Source organism: Haemorhous mexicanus, chromosome 18 (genome assembly GCF_027477595.1).
Source record: "Haemorhous mexicanus isolate bHaeMex1 chromosome 18, bHaeMex1.pri, whole genome shotgun sequence".
Classification (NCBI taxonomy): domain Eukaryota; kingdom Metazoa; phylum Chordata; class Aves; order Passeriformes; family Fringillidae; genus Haemorhous; species Haemorhous mexicanus.
This window is the reverse complement of record NC_082358.1, coordinates 14,723,764-14,741,199: the sequence shown is the minus strand read 5'-3', so window position 1 is coordinate 14,741,199 and position 17,436 is coordinate 14,723,764. Positions and strand designations below refer to the sequence as shown.

Below are 17,436 nucleotides of genomic sequence, written 5' to 3'. Positions count from 1 at the left end.
GCGCTTTGTTCTCCTGTCAGAAAGATTCTCCTGCTTTGTTACCATGCCCAAGTCCCTGAATGAAAAATGAATCTCCCAAGTTAAATCCAGGACTCCTGAATCTCCTGCTCAGAGAAGGAGAGCCATAAAAACTCTCCAGGTTTTACTGCGATGGCACCAAAGCTGCATCAGCCCTCTGCAAGCGCAGTAACAGAGGAAACCATCCAACCTCTGCCCACAAACCCAGCAGTGGAGGCTGCACACGAAACAGAGCACTCAGGACCCAAGCTGGGGAAAGCAAAACTTTCACAGACACAATTTCACAATTACTCCAGGTAAGTGCAGTAAAAATCCCAAACTGTTAGGTGCTTGGAGCACATCCTGGTGCACACCCAGGAGATCAAGCCTGCCACTGCCTGCACTGAGAGGAGAGCAGAGCCACCATTTGTGGCAATCAGGTCTGTACTTCCTGCACAGGAACATCCTGCATTTGCAGCAGTATTTCCAGCAGCCTCACTCTGCTCCCACCAAAATCAATGTTGGGTTTGCTGCTGCTCTCTGTGATTGCCGTGTCCAGCTGCACTATTAATTTTGCATTGATTTCCTCCTGCCAGAAACATGCTTTAATAAAAGAACCAATCAACCAGACTGCCAATAGCTGCCTACCTAAGAATAAGCAGGATATGTTCAAAGAAAGCTTTACTCTAACTTATGTTCATTCCTAAAGGCTAAATCAGCTGGCTCACAACAAAGGAACAGCATTGTTTAACTTATCAATGTCCCACTGTTCATCTAGAACATCTGCAATGGTTTTGCCTGCAGCACTACCCCATTCATTACAGGCCTTGATAGACTGCTCAATGGGCTTTTTTTTGGTACAAAATGTACAAGAGCATTTTACAAAGTGGACTTTGCCCTGATATGAAAAAATATAATAAAATAATGAAAAAGTAATTTCAGATCCGCCATTTTCCAAACTGGCAATGGAACCTTTGGCAAAAGGAGACAAAATGGGACCAGCTCAACGTGGCACAGAGCAAGCAGAGGGGTCCTGTGGGCGAGTGGCCAAAGTGCTTTGCCATCAACCAAAAATGCACCTGATGAGAGACCCCAGTCCAGCCTGAAAGCACAGCAAATGTCCACAGCCACCAAGGGGGCCACAGCAAGCAACAGGAGCCTTGGGAACTCTAACTCATCCCCTCCCTCCAACAACGCAGCCCCGAGAGGGGCACAGCACTTACCATCGTCCAGGTAGGCCTGGTCCAGGTTCTGCTCCTGCTTGATGGTGACTCCTGCTGGCAGCACCTCCTTGTGCTCGCTGCCCGGGGGCCCGTTCTTGGCCGCGCGCGCGCCCGGGGCCGCCTGCTGCTGGATCACCGTGGGGTACGGGCTGGGGCTGAGCCTCTGCGCCTGGCTGCCCTGGGGCTGGCTGCACCTCGGCACGCCGGACGTGAAATTCTCACAGCACATGATGTGCTGGAACTCCTGGTGGCTCCCACACCTCAGCTGCTGGTTGGTTGGAGAGTAGTGGATGACAGGAGAGGACTGCTGGTGGCCCGGGGAGTGCTGCAGCACGGCCGAGCTCTGGGCTGGAGAGCCAGCGTGCACCAGCACGGACCTGTGCCCGTCCCCAATGGCAGCTGGCGTGGCCATCAGGCCGGGCTGCTGGTAGCCCAGCTGGCTGGGGCTCAGGCTCTTGCTCCTTTGGTAAATCACAGCCGGGTTCTGCTGCTGGTACCGCGAGTCGGGAGAGGAGAGGCCTGAGCGCAGCTGCTGGCAAGGAGCCATGGTGGCCACGAGGCAGGAAGGGGACTCGGTGGCCATTGTGTGCTGTGAATAGTAAGGCTGTGTTACTGTCCCCAGAGCAGTGTGCACTGGATTGCAGATTAGGGCTGGATCATAGTCATCAATGGGCTCTGTTTTGATTGATGGTACTAGAATAAAGCATGCAAAGGACGTTATTCGTAATGAGCTGAGGAGAAACAGAGAGGTTTTCCTTGAAGCAATAAGAGATTTAAGCCTTTTACAAGATTTATGCATATAAATTCATATGTCACAAGCACCGAGTTTAATAAATCACCTACATGCAACCAAGGCAAAGATTCTTCAAAGCACTCTGTGCTAAGAGGTTCTTGAAAAATCTTAAATGCACTAACGAACCACAAATTGCTAAAGTTGAAAAATTCAACACTTCAGCTCCGGTTTTAATTCATTTAAGGGCCATTCTGGAACACAGACAAAATAAGAAGTCACAGATAGGTGTTTCATGCAGTACTTCCATCTCAAAGGAGACTGAATCAATAGAAATCCCAGGACATAAACTGCCCATCTTTCTGTCAAACATCTAACAAGTGACCAAAGACAGAGCTGAACTATTCTAGAGCTTTTGTCTCTGCTGCACAAAGTTTCCTCAGTGCTGAGAGCTGAACACCTGTCTGACACCATCATTTAAAAGACCATGATTTAGTAAGAGTTGTGTGAATCCTGGTGGGGTAAATGATGGTGCTCTACATTTCCAATGATTTTTTGGTCAAATCTGCCCCAAAACTCACTACAGAAACACCACACAATGGAAACCATACAGTGGTCATGCAAAATTCCTGTCTGGAAGTAAAGCTTCCTTCTCCTAAGTGGTCTATTTTAGGGATTCTATTGAGAGAGAAGTGTGCTTCTCTCTGTACTGTTCCAGAGCAGAACAATTTAGCAGCTGTACAAAACCTTCACACTGGTGATACCCTATAGAGTTCAAAAATTCAGGGAGAGGACCAGAGATTTTCAGGCTGGAGGAGACCAAAATAAGAGTCTGAACGAATGTTTGCCTTTCCTTAGAGATGAGTCAAATTAAGACATCATTTGAAGCTTGCATAAAATCTGGCGCTGTTATTTCATGCTTTCTGCTTTCCACAGCCACAATACTCTGGTTTTCTCACAATATTTTGCCCCCAGCCAAAGCTGAGAAATTCTGGGAATCTCATTAGTAATCCTGTTGCATTTATTGTGACATGGCTCACCAATCCCCCAGAGGAAGAACATCACAAAAGCATTCACATTTTCCTCAACTAGCCTCACTCTGAAGAATATATATTGCTTGCCTTCCTCCATCCCAAGCCCTTTCCCAGATCTGATGTTTTCTTATTGCTGGACACGTCAGAGAAGGCAACACTCATGGTTTTCAGAGGGTCACACCAAGTCCCAGACTGAGCCTGTTCCCACTGAGGCTCTTGGCAAACTTCCACCAAGTGAATGGGGCAGCATCAGCCCATTGCCAGAATAAAATATAACTGACACCCAAACTGATGGAAATTCCTGATCCTAAATCACAGGCATCTTTTAAACCAAGCAGCTGCTGAGTGCTGAATTAAGTTAGCAACATTTAGATCCTCAAAGAACGCCAAGAAAACAACAGAGCAGAAAATCAAATCCTGCTCATGAACTTTGATACAAGTGGCTCTGTCCCTGTGAATTACCTGGGTGATAGGTGAAATGCTGGGGTTGGCTTCTTTTCCTTTTGCCATTGATGACATAGAAATTCACCTTCACGGCCGTGCGGATGTGCTTGTTCCTGTACTCGGGAATTTCCACAAAAAGCATGCTCTGAAAGAAATAACACAGGGGACAGCAAGGGATCAGCAGCTGAGGCTGCCCAGGGGTTGGTGTGCAGCTCCCCTTGTACACCTCCAGCCATGACAAGAGGAACCTCCCTATTCACCCCTATAAAGAAGGGTATGGGAAAAAAGGGGCAGATGGTGGAAGACCAGAAGATTTTTGGTACTGACAAGTTGGTTTCTCTGGACTGTATCCCTCCTGCACTTGGAGAGAAGTCTCAGCTACAAATAAAACATGAAATGGCGACAAATGCAGAAGCTCTGCTAATCCCACAGTGCCTGATAAAGGAGTGTGCTCTGCAGAATTCCCTCTTTTTGTCAGAGTAACTCAATTATTCTGCAGGCTTTTGATTTATCCACAGGCAGACCCTGCTGCCTCCTGGGCAGGCATGGCCCATGGCAGAGTCACTGCTGGCTCCTGAGAGCTCTGCCTGCCCAGGCAAGGTCCCAGCAAGCCAAGGGAGCAGAGGGGCTCCTTCCCTCCAAAGAGCACTGGAAATCCTGCAGGACAAACCCTGATTTGGACACAGCACCCAGGCCTGGCCCAGGGGCAGCATCCTGCAGAGCCTGGGCTGGCACAGTGGGCGTACAGGACAGAATCCAGCAGTGGCTCCCTTGGTGGGGGGGTTCTGCTGCAGGAATTGACTCTTCCTGCAGCACATGCACTGCTGCAGCTCTTTCTGCTCCTGATCTGCTCCTTGGAAGCTCCCCTTGAACACAAGGTGCTGCCCAGCAGCTGCAGGAGAGGACACCCCGTGTTTCATACTCACAGGCTGGCTCTTGTCTTTGTCCACTGTTGCCTCCATTTCCCAGATCTGCTGCCCATCTACAAGAATATCACAACATTAACCTCACTGTGGGGTTTTCTTTTTTTAATCATAGAACTCATTTTAAAAAAAGAGAGAGACAAATCAAGGGCATTAAGCTAGCAAAGCTCTCAAAATGGACTTGATTTCAAGGACCTTCCCAGTCCTAACTGAAAGCACCAGCATTTCATTGAAACACATCACTGAGCACTTTTCTCACCAGGAGAGAGTTCACATCCATATTCAAATCCAATGTTTATGTAGAAATTAGCCAAACTGAGGAATGAAATATTTAGCACAGGTGCAACATCTGCTTTTTACCAGGCCTGAGCCCAGCCAGCCTGACTGGTGGAGGGCACCAGAAGGTCACAACTTGTGAATGGTCAGCCTGGGTCAGCAGCTCAGCAAACTCTGCTGCTTTAAGCCAAGACCACTTGGATTCCCACAGAATGCTCCTGACATCCCCAAAGCCGTGGGAAAGCACCAAACACTCACTGTCCTCAGTGCAAAAGCACTTCACTGCATGTGGGACAGCCTCTACCCGAAACCCCTGCAAGCTTTGCTGCCCCTAATTATTGCATCCATGCAGCTTGTCTCCATCCTGAGTTACACAAAATTACATTTAGAGAGGAAAATAAAATTTGATCCCCCTGTATGGAGTAGCTCCACAGTAAGCCCTGTGCTGTAAGAGTGTATCAGCAGTGACAGGACATTCACTTACAGACTGCGTGCTTCCTCTGGTTACAAATAGTCCTTAAATATAGAAACATTTTTGCAGTGCTTTCTTTCTTTACTTTTTTTTAGATTTCAATCTTTACCCCTTTGATTTTCATATTCCATTGAGCCTTTCAGCCAAGCAATTTGCAGAAGAAAAATACTGATGGGAGGGGAAAAAATTGCCTCACACCTTTCTGTAAGCTTGCTTTTAAACTGGCCAGAGGACACGGATCCCAAGGACCTGTTGGACTGGGAATGCTGCAGCCAGGAGCTGCTGTCTGCTTTAGGGGAGCAGCTCTGCCTGCTTTGGGGGCTCCCAAAGCAGGGAGAGGACACTGGGCAGGACAAGGGGGAAAACCTCCTAAATCCAGTCCTTCTCACAGAGCTTTTTATTTTTCCCAGCTCTTGGAAGTTCTGCAAGAGCTGCTTTTGTCCTCTGCTATTTAAGCACTTCTGCTTCTGGCAAAAAGGGAAATGAAAGAGTATTTTTAAATGCATTTTGCATTTCTTCTGTTGTTGTGCTCTTTGTTCTGTGCTGGGCCCAGACAATGAGCTGACAGATGTGCCAGGCTCTCGGGCAGCCTCTTCCCAGCTGTGGCCAGGACACAGCCCTGGGGTCCCTTCTGGGACAGAACTTCACCTGTCCCACACCTGGACAGCTCTGCTCACACCCACTGGGGACAGGCAGCTTTTCCTGGAGCTCACAGCTCTCACCCCCCCCTTGGGATGGGCTCCTGGGGCTGCTGGGGGGGCAGGGGGCACGAGCCCTGCTGGGCTCCCTCACCTCAACCCTCCCTGGGCAATGGACACAGCTGGGAATAGCTGGGAGGGTGGCCCCACCAGGAGATCCCAAAGAGCTGGGAGAGTGGCCCCACCAGGAGATCCCAAAGAGCTGGGAGGGTGGCCCCACCAGGAGATCCCAAAGAGCTGGGAGGGTGGCCCCACCAGGAGATCCCAAAGAGCTGGGAGTGTGGCCCCATCAGGAGATCCCAGAGAGCTGGGAGGGTGGCCCCACCAGGAGATCCCAAAGAGCTGGGAGGGTGGCCCCATCAGGAGATCCCAAAGAGCTGGGAGGGTGGCCCCATCAGGAGATCCCAAAGAGCTGGGAGGGTGGCCCCATCAGGAGATCCCAAAGAGCTGGGAGGGTGGCCCCATCAGGAGATCCCAAAGAGCTGGGAGTGTGGCCCCATCAGGAGATCCCAGAGAGCTGGGAGGGTGGCCCCACCAGGAGATCCCAAAGAGCTGGGAGGGTGGCCCCACCAGGAGATCCCAAAGAGCTGGGAGGGTGGCCCCATCAGGAGATCCCAGAGAGCTGGGAGGGTGGCCCCACCAGGAGATCCCAGGCTTCCAGCTGCAAGGAGGGAACACTGAACAACTCCAAATTTTCTCTCTCTTTTTTGGAATTCCCTCCTGAGAGTCAGCTGTATTTCCTGCCGTGGGGCTGAGTGGCTGCTGGGCTGGGATGGCCTCAGCAGAGCTGTGTGTCACTGCACACCCCCAGGGACTGCTGCAAAGGCATGGAAAAGACTCCATTATTTAATGTCATCTAACATCAGCACCCACTTTGGCCACGGCTCTATTCCATCTGTACCCCTGTCAATGCAGCCAACTCCTTGCTGCTGTTGAGACAGAAACAGGGAAGGGGGAGCCAAAATCCTGGGGAGGGGGTTAGTCCAGCAAATCTTTGTCTGATTATGAGGCAGCAAATGCTCAGTGGGAGATTCCTCTTCTAGGTGAGCTTTGGGAAAAGAAACCATCACAGTGTGTGTTAGGGAACCTCCCCACAATCCTAAACATCCCAAAGGATAATTTTTTAGAGTTCTCTGTGGAAAAGAGGAGGGAAAAGAAACAAGAAAATACATCATAAAGGGAGAGCTCTGATAGAGACACACATGGGAGCTGTCTCAGCAGTGCCACATAAAGATGTCCTGACAACAAGGACAGCCAAGCAGAATATTTGACACTGGTTTTGCTCCAGGCAGAATGTTTTCATCTTTGTTTCTGTACTGCTAAATTCAAACAGTCTGTGCAGATACAACAGCACTAACTTCACAAAGAAGGTGGAAATCAAAAGGATTTGTTGGTCCAAAATGCATAAACTAAAGTAGAAACGGGCCTCCCAGTCATGTGCCACATCCAAGGAGCCTGTGGAACACATGCAACCACAACCACAGGGGATTTGACTTAGTAACTGAGCCACTGAAATTGCACTAAAAGCTAATGAAGCCAACCATAAAAATCAAATGATGTTCAGGCTGAGTCCAAAGTCTGTGTGGGTCAAAAGTAAGAATGAGAAAAGGCAAACAAGAAATAAATGCATTGGGGTTATCATTCCAACAATGATAGATGCTTCTGTTTGGATATATTCCTTATTTGTGGCAGCTAAACAGGTTTCTAACAAATCTGTCAGCAGCAGCAATCCCTGTTCTTTGAGCCCTGCTGAATTCAAGCACTCTGCAGTTCACTCCCTGACCTTTATGCTTCAATATGATGATGTGGCTCCATCTGTCTCACTGCTTCACTTGAGCTCGAGACAATCAATATTTGCTTTTCCTTTAACTGCTCTGGATGTGCACATTATGGGGAGCTTTTGGCAGGAGGGTGAGGGAGGCTGTGAGGAAAACGAAAAATACAACTGCATTCACAAGTCTCTCTCTCTGCTTTAATCTATTCTTTTTCCTGGTAATGAAAAGAAAGCTTTTGATTATGCACACCCTGGGAGCTAATGGAGAGCAGGAGGAATAAACTGAGAAGTCTCAGGATCATTGCAGGAAATTCTGAATAGAGAAAACCTGCACCCAACTGTCAACACATTTATCACCTCTACAATGTGCATAAATGCAAATTTTTTAGGAGTAAATTAAAGTGGGGTTTGGAGAAAGTCCTTGACAAAAACAGGATTCTAATTTGGAAGGCTGTACTAAAAATCCTAAGGCTGATGTGACAGTGGAGCACAGCCCCAGGGCAAAACCTGCCACACCAAAGGCCCTTCCCTGGAAGCCAGGTGGTGCCTGGGCACCAGAAATGTTTAGCTTTGAGCAGGAGGTTGTGCTCAACCCCCCCAGAGATCCCTTCTGGCCTCAATTACCCCATCCATGCCACAAATAGGACAAACAGCTCCTGCCTGGAAACACAGGAGACTAAACCCCAGCTTGATTAATAACTTAATCCAAAGTCTCCAAGTGCAGATAGCTGCTTATTGCATAGAATGAAACCTGCTTAAACCAGACAGGACAGAAAGCTGCAAAGGATCACTGAGGAGTCCAGGGCCAGGCCTGCGTGTGTGGTGCCTTTCAAGCTGTGCCTCCACCACAGGGAATTCAACCCCTGCCTCTGGAAAGGGCAGCAGTTGCACTCAGATGATAAAATATTCTTGGATTTGGACCCTGAGGTCTTACCAGCCATGGCTGCCTCATGCAGTATTTTTACTGTTGTGGTTCCCCGCTCATTTAATGGTTTGTCTTAGTTGGCAAGTCTTTAACACCACAGGTCAGTGAAACGTTCAGGAAATAGAGATTTTTGTGCTGCTTCAGGGCTATGAGACTTAGCATTAAACCCTGATGAGAGATCTGATTGTGTCAGCACTCTTTGGGGGAATGAATGAGTTGTTGGAAGAAAGTAATTCTACCCTTTCTAACCCAAACTGCCATCATACCAAAAGTCCTGCTTCAAACTGGGGGAAATCAAAACGTCAGGCTGCATTAGGAACATTCTGGGTGATTCTCTGCAGCCCCTTATAGGACCCTTTTTAATTAGCCAATTAAAGGTTTTCTCAACCAGTTACAGCCTTTACACATTACTCAGGATCCCTTACTCATGACTTTGGGGTCAGTAACTAGCAGGGAAACAAACTCACTGCTTTATTTGAACAAGCATGACTGATGGACTGAGAGGCTCAGGAAATGTTCTTTGCAGTTCTCTGCAGCTGAAGACTAAATATACTATTGTGCTGATTCTGGATGGGATTCCACGCCTGCATGTGATTTTAGGCCTGCAAATGTACACTGCTTTTCAGTCAAGCATTACACAAATTACCTAATGAACAACCTGTTACTGGTTCCCCAGAGAAACCAGCCTGGTGACCAGAGGGGCAGGGCTCTGACTGCACAGCTCTGCACAGCTCTGCACAGCTCTGCACTGTTCAGCTCTGCACTGTTCAGTTCTGCACAGCTCTGCACTGTTCAGTTCTGCACAGCTCTGCACAGCTCTGCACTGTTCAGTTCTGCACAGCTCTGCACTGTTCCCCCTGGGCCTGCAGGGAACTGTCCCCATGCACTCTGATTCTTGGAAGGACTTCCAGAAAAGCACAATTATCTCTGTCAGCTTTTATCAGTAGATGACAGGCATCTCTGGAAAACAAAGAAGGGTTTTTAGAGCCACCCCAAGAACAAAGGGAGGGCAGTGAATGGTTTCCAGCAGGACAAAACCACTCCGGGCAGCAGAAACCTTATGAGGAACCCTCACTCAGAATCTCTGCTATTCTGGACAAATTCCAGACAAATTCAGGGACAAATTCTGATTTCAGCTGGGAAGTTCCTCTGCTTCAGGCCAGCACAAGGCTCTCAGCATCTGGTCCTGAGCAGCTGTCTCCTTCTAAGGCCTTACTTCAAAACCATTTTCAAACTTTACAGCAAACACAGCACGAGTGTATTTAAAACTCATGAAAAGTAAGACTATTAAATTTATCCCTGAGCTTCATTTTCACGGATTTCTTTTTCTTTCTGAAGCAAGAGTGCCCACTGCAGTTAATGGAGCTCTGTTTGTTAAGAGCAGAGGCCAATGCTTTCATTGCACTGAGGACAGAAGTTTGAGTCACCAAGGCTGGAGATACAAGGCAAGGTCTGGGAGGTAAAAGGGCAATGGATTAGTCATCCACCAGCCAGCCCAGCCCCAAATTTGACATTTTGCACAGTGAGAACAAGTCTAGAGGCAAATTCTCCCCATCTATTGTTGAGGAATTCAATTCCCATTAAAATTACAGTAGTTGAACAGTGAAGCAGGAGGAACAGTACTTCATTCCAGAGCTCTTCCAAAGGATTCCTTATGCCAATTCATCAGAATAGATGCGTTGTTTTTTTTAAGATTATAAGTGTGTTTGTGTGTGTGTGTGTATATAAATTATTAAACAAAAGCTTCTCTCAAAATAAAACCACTGGGAACCTCCATGTAATAAAATGAGTCACACCAGGATGCGATGACTAAGTGGGAGAACAGGGAATTCCACTCCCCATGCCAGCTTTCTTCATGATCAATTTTCTGTCAACAGGTGATGGGAGCTTGTCTCTCTGCCTTTTGTTTATGCCAAGAATTATGATTATTTTTTAATATTCTCCCTAAACAATTAAGCTGAATAATCAGGACCAGGCACACTTCCATCAGGCGCCCCCATAGTAAACAGTGAGCCAGGGAATCCAGGCCAGCAGTGGCTGCCTGTGTTAATAAGGATTTACCAGCTGTAAAATTCCAAAATCTTGTGTCATTCGGGGAAACCTTCCAAAACACTGGATTCCACCCTGTCTCGCTGAGTCTCCAACAGCTATGGCAACTCCGTTTCTGCAGCCACACTCTTCTGCATTTTTCTCTGGGTGAGCCCTAGATTTTTTCCTGTTTTGCAGTGTTTTTTTGGAATCCCCGTTTTTTTGGAATGCCCCGTAGGATTGCAAGAACACCTGGGGCAGGCAGCACATTCCAGCCAGGAGGAAACCTCTGGGGAAAAACGTTTGCTGGCTTTCAGCAGCTACAGCAGTAAGGAGAGGCACAAGGTGCCCCATTACCCTGAAACTTTCTAATTTGCACAGCAGAACCAGGCAAACCAATCCTCCTGATTAGTACTCATTACCCTCACATTCAATAGTTAAAGTTGTTTATTTGCTCAAGTAGCAAACACCTCTTTTGAATGAACATGGGAAAATGCTGAACGTTTTTTAAAAAGCTTTTTGTCTATTTTATCTTGAATTTGACAGAGAAAATTGCATCATTAATGTTGCATTATTAAGTTCACAGAGTTAACTGCTGAAAATAGTTTGCTATTTTCTGCACTCCCCAGGAGTTTTTGGGTCATTCATGAAACTGTCAGACTACAAGAAGGGATTCAGCTCCCTGTTTGGAGCACGGTGAGGAACTGACCTAGCAGAAAAGGGGAACACTGCTGTAGACAGAGTTGGAATTTCCTTTCATCTCTCCCACAGAGAACATGATCCTACCATCAAACCCACAGAGCAGCAACCTTCTCTCCACATTAAACCTGCCCTGATGGCATCCCACCACCGTGCCCTGCAGTGCACTGTCCTGCAGGATTCCTGGGATCCCCTGGCACACGTTCCATGGCTTGTTTCCAGCACCTGGGGTGCAGCATTTAGGGCACTGTGCAGACAAAACCTCAACCCAGCACCCCCACACTCTCACCATGGCCTGAGCCCATCCTGGCTGAGCTCTCCTGCAGCCAGGACACATCCAGGTGTGTCCAAGCACCACTGCTGGGCTCCAGAGCTGAGCTGAGCTCTCCTGCAGCCAGGACACATCCAGGTGTGTCCAAGCACCACTGCTGGGCTCCAGAGCTGAGCTGATTTATTTTGTCACAGGGGCTGTGGATGTCCACACCTGGGGGCCCTGGCAGCTGCCCCAGTTCAAAGGGCACAGGCAGCACCTCCTCTCCTCAGCCTGCCTGGCCCAAGCTGGAGATTTATGGTGGAGCCTCTCCAAGGATGGACGTTGTGTTTGGGTTGTTCCTCCACCACCCACATTGTCCTAGAGATGATTCACGATGTCCATGTGGCCACCAGAAGAGTTTGGCAGGGGAAATCACAGCCCATTTGCACTTTTCTCCCCGAGAAACACGAACCTCCTCTATCACTGACAGCTGAGCAGCAGTAACCAGTACACAACTGGGAGTAAACACAATGCAACCAGCATCTGACTTGCAAATTATTACATGACAATTAAAATAAATAAAAGGGGGAATTCCAAATCTTGTCTTTTTTTAACTGCACTGTAAGATCTGGGCCCCAACCAAACACTAACACCCTCGACCTTCACCCTATTCCAAGTCCTTGATAGCTCCAAGACTGCTTTTCAAGCTTTCTCTTCCAGATCAAAATTACAAGAATACAGTCCAATCTAGTTACTTCCCTGACCTACTTTAACTGAGCTGGGCTCAGTTACGTGTCTCCAAGTTCAGATCTTCAAACTCCATCAGCCAAACTCTGCTTTTGTGTGCTGGGCTTGGGGAATTCATGACCTCCCCTGGCTCACAGCAGCTACATTTTACAATCTTGCATCAGCAAGAGATAACCGTAAGAAGAACTCAGAACTTTAGCATTCAGAAAATTAATGCTATTTATTTATGCATCAGCATTTCAAACACAAGCACTTTATCCCTCTGAGCAGGGAGCTCCAGCCCCTCCACTGTTTCCTGCTGCCATTTCCTGTCGTGAGCTGAGCCTGTCCCAGCCCTGTCCCCAGCAGCTCCCTGCCACCGCCTGCGGCTCGCGTGACAGACACTCACTGCCACAATGACATCCCCCACAATGCAGGGAATTGTCCTTCTTTTCCAGGTATTTCTATGGAAAAATATACTACCTGCACTTCTGTGAAAAGACAAAGAAAGCTGTTCATTACTGCTCACGGGGACACGTATTTTTGTCACGAATGTGACCAGTTCCATATTCCTCTGCCTTCCTAACGGTGGGTGAGGAATCATCTACAAGATCCAGAGGAAATGGAAAGAGGTTCTGAGTGTTCCCCTGAGGGATGAAACCTAATTTACAACTGTGACCCCAAGCAGCAGCTCCCTCAGCTCTGTAAAGCACGAGTGACACCCTCCCAGCACGGCTTCACCCAGATCCAAGGGCAGCCGGAGTTTGGAGTGCATAGAACAATGAACAGCAGAAAATCTGGCTGCACAAAAATACTTGAAGAAAGATTTTTTTGGGGGAAAAAAGAGCCTTGCCACTCTCACCCTAAACCCTGGGCACCCAAGCCAAGGAGCTCTGTGGAGCCTGGCATGCCAGAGCTGTGGGATGGTTGCCTCCACTGCTGCTCTCACCCTCGTTGTTACCAGCACAGCTAAAACTGGTGGCAAAAGTGGGAAATCCAGCACCACTTGCTAGCACAGACAAGGCTTGTGAGCTGTTAAAATGAAACTCTAAGCAAACCAAGCTTCCCCTGTGAGCATGCTGCATCTTCCTGCCCTGACAGAGGTGTGATTGTCTCACAGGCTCCGCGGCAGCGGCGTGCTCTGGCACAGACACAGCCTGCTGCAGCTGGGGTCAGCAGAGCTGGGCTGCCACCCACCCCAGCACGGTGGCTGTGGCTTCCCCTGCCTCTGAGCAGCTCATCAGCACTTTCTGCACGGGCTGTGCAGGGCAGGGGAGCCGTGGGTGGGTGAGCTGCTCCTCCTTCCACCCAGGCACTGCTCCATCGACGCCTGGGGCTGCACAGCTGGGCTCACTGCTCTGGGCTCCTGCAGCCCAAGGCAATGGCAACTATCAACAGACATCCCAGAGATATTTAGAATTGTCTACAGTGCAGAATGAAGGAGGCTGAAAGCCTCAGGTGCACAAGATCCTGATTTTCAGGTGAGCTGGGACACTCATCAACCTCTGACAAGCCAGGCACAAAGCAATTCTCAGTTTGCTGCACTCAGCCCATGCATGACCTGCACATCCAGCTCAGCTTTTTAACCTTCCTCACCTCAGGATACACCTATTAAGGCAATCTTCATTTGAAAGCACTTCAGGGCACCCCTGCCAGAGGTGCTGCTGCATTATGGAACACACAGAGAAGCACTCAGCATGGAGTCCCCCAGATAACCTACTGCAAACCACACAGACCTCTGATTCAAGCCAAGGATTTGACTCTGGACCTCCCATCCTCCAAATCCCCTCCTGCCAGTCATTTATTCAGAGCCCAGCAGACTGAGACTGCCTGCAGAGGCTGAGGGCTGGGGGGGAGGCAGGATATGGAACACCAGCAAGCAAATCCCTGCTCCAGACTGGGCACTGCTGCTGGGATAAGTCCTGTCTCTCCCCTACCCGGAGGGAAAAAAAGAGGAAAAAACCCTGCAGTTTCCCCAGCAGCGAAGAAAACCTTTAGATTTACTGTGGAAAATATTGTTGTTCCTTTTACTTTCTAACATCTCTTGCAGCCAGAGCCCTCTCTGCTCTCCTATGGAAACAGGGGCAGGGCGTTTGGGATGTTTCCTCGAAATGGCATCAAGAGCTGCCTCCTTTGAGTGGGTCATCTCCTGCAGCTACTGCAGAGCATTCTTGGGACAGGTAGCACTGCAGGCTGCCAAGATGTTCCCAAGCACCTTCCCGAGGCGCTGACATGGTGGAACAGTGGCAGCCCAGTGGGAAGGAATTAATCCATGGGCTGAAAGGAAACAGAGCGTGCCAAAAGAAATCCTCTGACTGCACAGGCTCATCTGAGCCTCCACAGCTCTTCAGAGCCTTCCATACCTGCAAAAACAGCCTGGCTTGCTGCTGCTGTGGGAAGGAGCTAGGACACACAGGATGCTTTTCCCCCCATGTCACCAGCTGGTGTTCATGAATGAATATTCATTTTTGGCTTGATTCTCACTTTTTTCCACTGGCATTACCCCATAGGTCACGCACGTGCTGCTCACTTGGGCAATGCAATCTCTTAAACTCCTTCAAGGCACTGGATCTATCACTTAAGATACCTCAGTTCACTGACAGAAAACTTCCAGGCACCAGGTTTTCTTAATAGCACAAAGGGAACACAAAGTTTACAATCAAAAATATGGAAGGAGAAGGGATGGATTCTTGTATCTCATTATGTATAAAAATAATTTTATATAAAAAGACACATTATGTTTGTTTTTCCTCTACAGATTTCCAAAGGGAAGAAAACACAATCTTTGCCTGTAGTTCACACCAATAAAAATGTTCATTTCAGTGATGATTTCTACGGTAGCATTCACTAACCATGAGATTAAGCAAGCACAGAGGAACACGCAGTGCTCATCTCCTTTCTTTGATAACAAATCTGTCCCTGCTGATTCCCAGTGCCTGGATTCTTGTGAAGCAACAACACAAACAGTTGCTCTCAAGTCTAACTTTACTCACATGGTTTTACTTACATGAACTTGAACAGGACTACTCACTTGAGTATCATGAGCACAAATCTTACGATGAGATTTGGCACTACAGATTTGCCTTATCCCGTTAGGGAAGGTTAGGAAAACCTGCCTTACCTGATGTTTTTTCTGTGAACACCACCTTGGACTCTGCTGTGAAATTCTGTCCAGTGAGGATCATCTGCTGTCCTCCATACACCAGGCAGCTGTCAATGTCTTGTCTTTCGACCATCGGAAGCTCATGAGCAGACCTTTGGGCTGTGGACAAATTGCAAACATGAATGAAACCAGCTCTGTTTTACCAGGACTTTCCAAATCTTCCCAGAACTATCCACAGATTGATCTTGTCATCGTTACCATCCCCTGACTGCCAAAGCAGCTTCTCCAGGGTGCTAAATTTAGGTCCGAGAGGGAAAAATAAACTTACTCAAGGCATTTTATTTGGAAACATTCAGGAGTTGGCTGCAGTGGTTCAGCTGTGCTGGCCCTGCTCCTTGTCCTTGAGAAAGGACAGCTTGGATGAATGAGCTGAAACTTGCCCATGCCTGTTTCCAAGTCAACGGCCAAATTTTCAAGTGCAGGCACACTACAGCCCTAGAGCCCAAAAATTCCACCTGCACAGAGGATTCCACTGAATAACACTGAATTCCTTCAGAGGGGGGAAAAAAAATCTCTTCTCCAAAATCCCATTGCCTCCCACAGGGCAGGCCTGGCACAGGGGTTGCCAACAACAGCTCCAGCTCCATCTCCAGCTCCACGTGTGGGCACCGAGCCCTGGGGGGGCAGCCACGAAGCCCCAGTTGTGAGCAGGAGGGGTCACACCAGGACTGCTGCAGCCCAGGGTTTTTCCAAGCATGTTCTGCAGAAGCCTGAACATCTGAGGAGCAGGTCCCTGTGTCACAGACTGAGTCTGACTGTGAAAGGCAAGGGAAGGAAAGGTAGGGTGGGATCCAGATGGACACGGACGTCAGCAAGGCTTTCTAAGGTCTTTACTGTTCTTGGCCACGAATTTGGAGCGTGACTTTAGCAAGTTATTCTCTCTTTCCCCAGCCAGAAAACCAGGAGAGCACCATCTCTCCAGCTGCTTTCCTCTGATGCCATTAAAACAGCCACTGCACAGTCAGAAAAGCTCTGGAGAGCCCTGGTGACTGTCCCTGCAGAGCCATCCCAACTGCCTGCCATCGAGAGGTGAGAGCTGAAGGAAGTGAAGATGTGAGAGCTGTTCCCTACAACACAGACAGCTGGAAAACATCAGGAGCTTCCCTGTGAGCAGAGCAGGTGGGCAGCAGCTCGGGGCTGGTGAACTGCGAGTTCATGACCTGCACTCCAACTCCTCCAGATCCATCCACCCCAACTGGAAAGGCCTCCAGAGGATCCTGCTCATCTCTTTCCCAGCTGCCTTGGCTGGATTTCAGCTCTCCCTGACAGAGACCCTGAGCACTTGTGTCTTCACTGAACACCGCTGGCTGCTGAGGCAGAAATGAGGAAATGTGATCCTGGATGTGCAGTGCTGGCCCTGACTCACACCCAGGCAGGCTGTGACCTGACCTGGCACTGCTCTGCTGCTCTGCAGCCCTCGCAAAGACCGAATTCTCTCATCACCTGGAGAATGTGTTGGAGTATTTGGTGAGAAAACTCAAGCATTAAACCTTTCACAGCAACTTTTCTAGCTCTGCTGAACCCTTCAGTCACATGACAGAGATTGTGCTCTTAATAAAGAATAGAGTTAATTCAATAGTTGTAACTTTCTTATGCCATTTTTATTTTTTGAAATCTATTTAAAACTACTTTAGGACTCATTGTTCTTTTCAAGTATATAACATCTGGCTAATGTACTGCCAGTTAAAAAACATATATTCAGATTACTCTCAAAGACGCTGATAATTTCTTTCACATGGCTGTAGGATTCATTTATTTCCCAAAATACTAACATTTTTGATGAGTTCCTAATTATATTTATCACAAAGACAGATCTGTAACCTCAAAGGCTTAAGAGTAAATAGCAATCATTAAAAAGCATGTCTACAACAGTCAAGAGAAAACATTTAAGTATTTAAGCATTGCCCTGGACACTCTTTATTCCTATTCAATCACCAAATTTCACTTCCAAAACATCCTAAGTCATCGAAATTCCAGATTAACCTACATCTCTTTCCAGCTTGGTGGTGTTAATAGAGAGCTTGGTACCTTCCATCCCACAGATCAGTGGGATCCAAGGCTTTTTCAGCAT

General features: G+C 48.2%; 1 protein-coding gene across 4 annotated transcripts in view; it reads right to left on the bottom strand.

Moving 5' to 3' along the window:
• The window catches only part of NFATC2 (nuclear factor of activated T cells 2), a 78,691-nt gene that overhangs the window by 31,530 nt on the left and 29,725 nt on the right, over window positions 1-17,436 (bottom strand). For all 4 annotated transcript variants that reach the window (XM_059862330.1, XM_059862329.1, XM_059862328.1 and 1 more), the window contains exons 6-9: window positions 15,324-15,464; window positions 4,355-4,410; window positions 3,447-3,573; window positions 1,221-1,913 (exon numbers count right to left, since the gene is read on the bottom strand). In XM_059862330.1, the coding sequence (XP_059718313.1) occupies window positions 1,221-1,913; window positions 3,447-3,573; window positions 4,355-4,410; window positions 15,324-15,464 (1,017 nt within the window). The remainder of the gene's footprint in view (window positions 1-1,220; window positions 1,914-3,446; window positions 3,574-4,354; window positions 4,411-15,323; window positions 15,465-17,436) is intronic.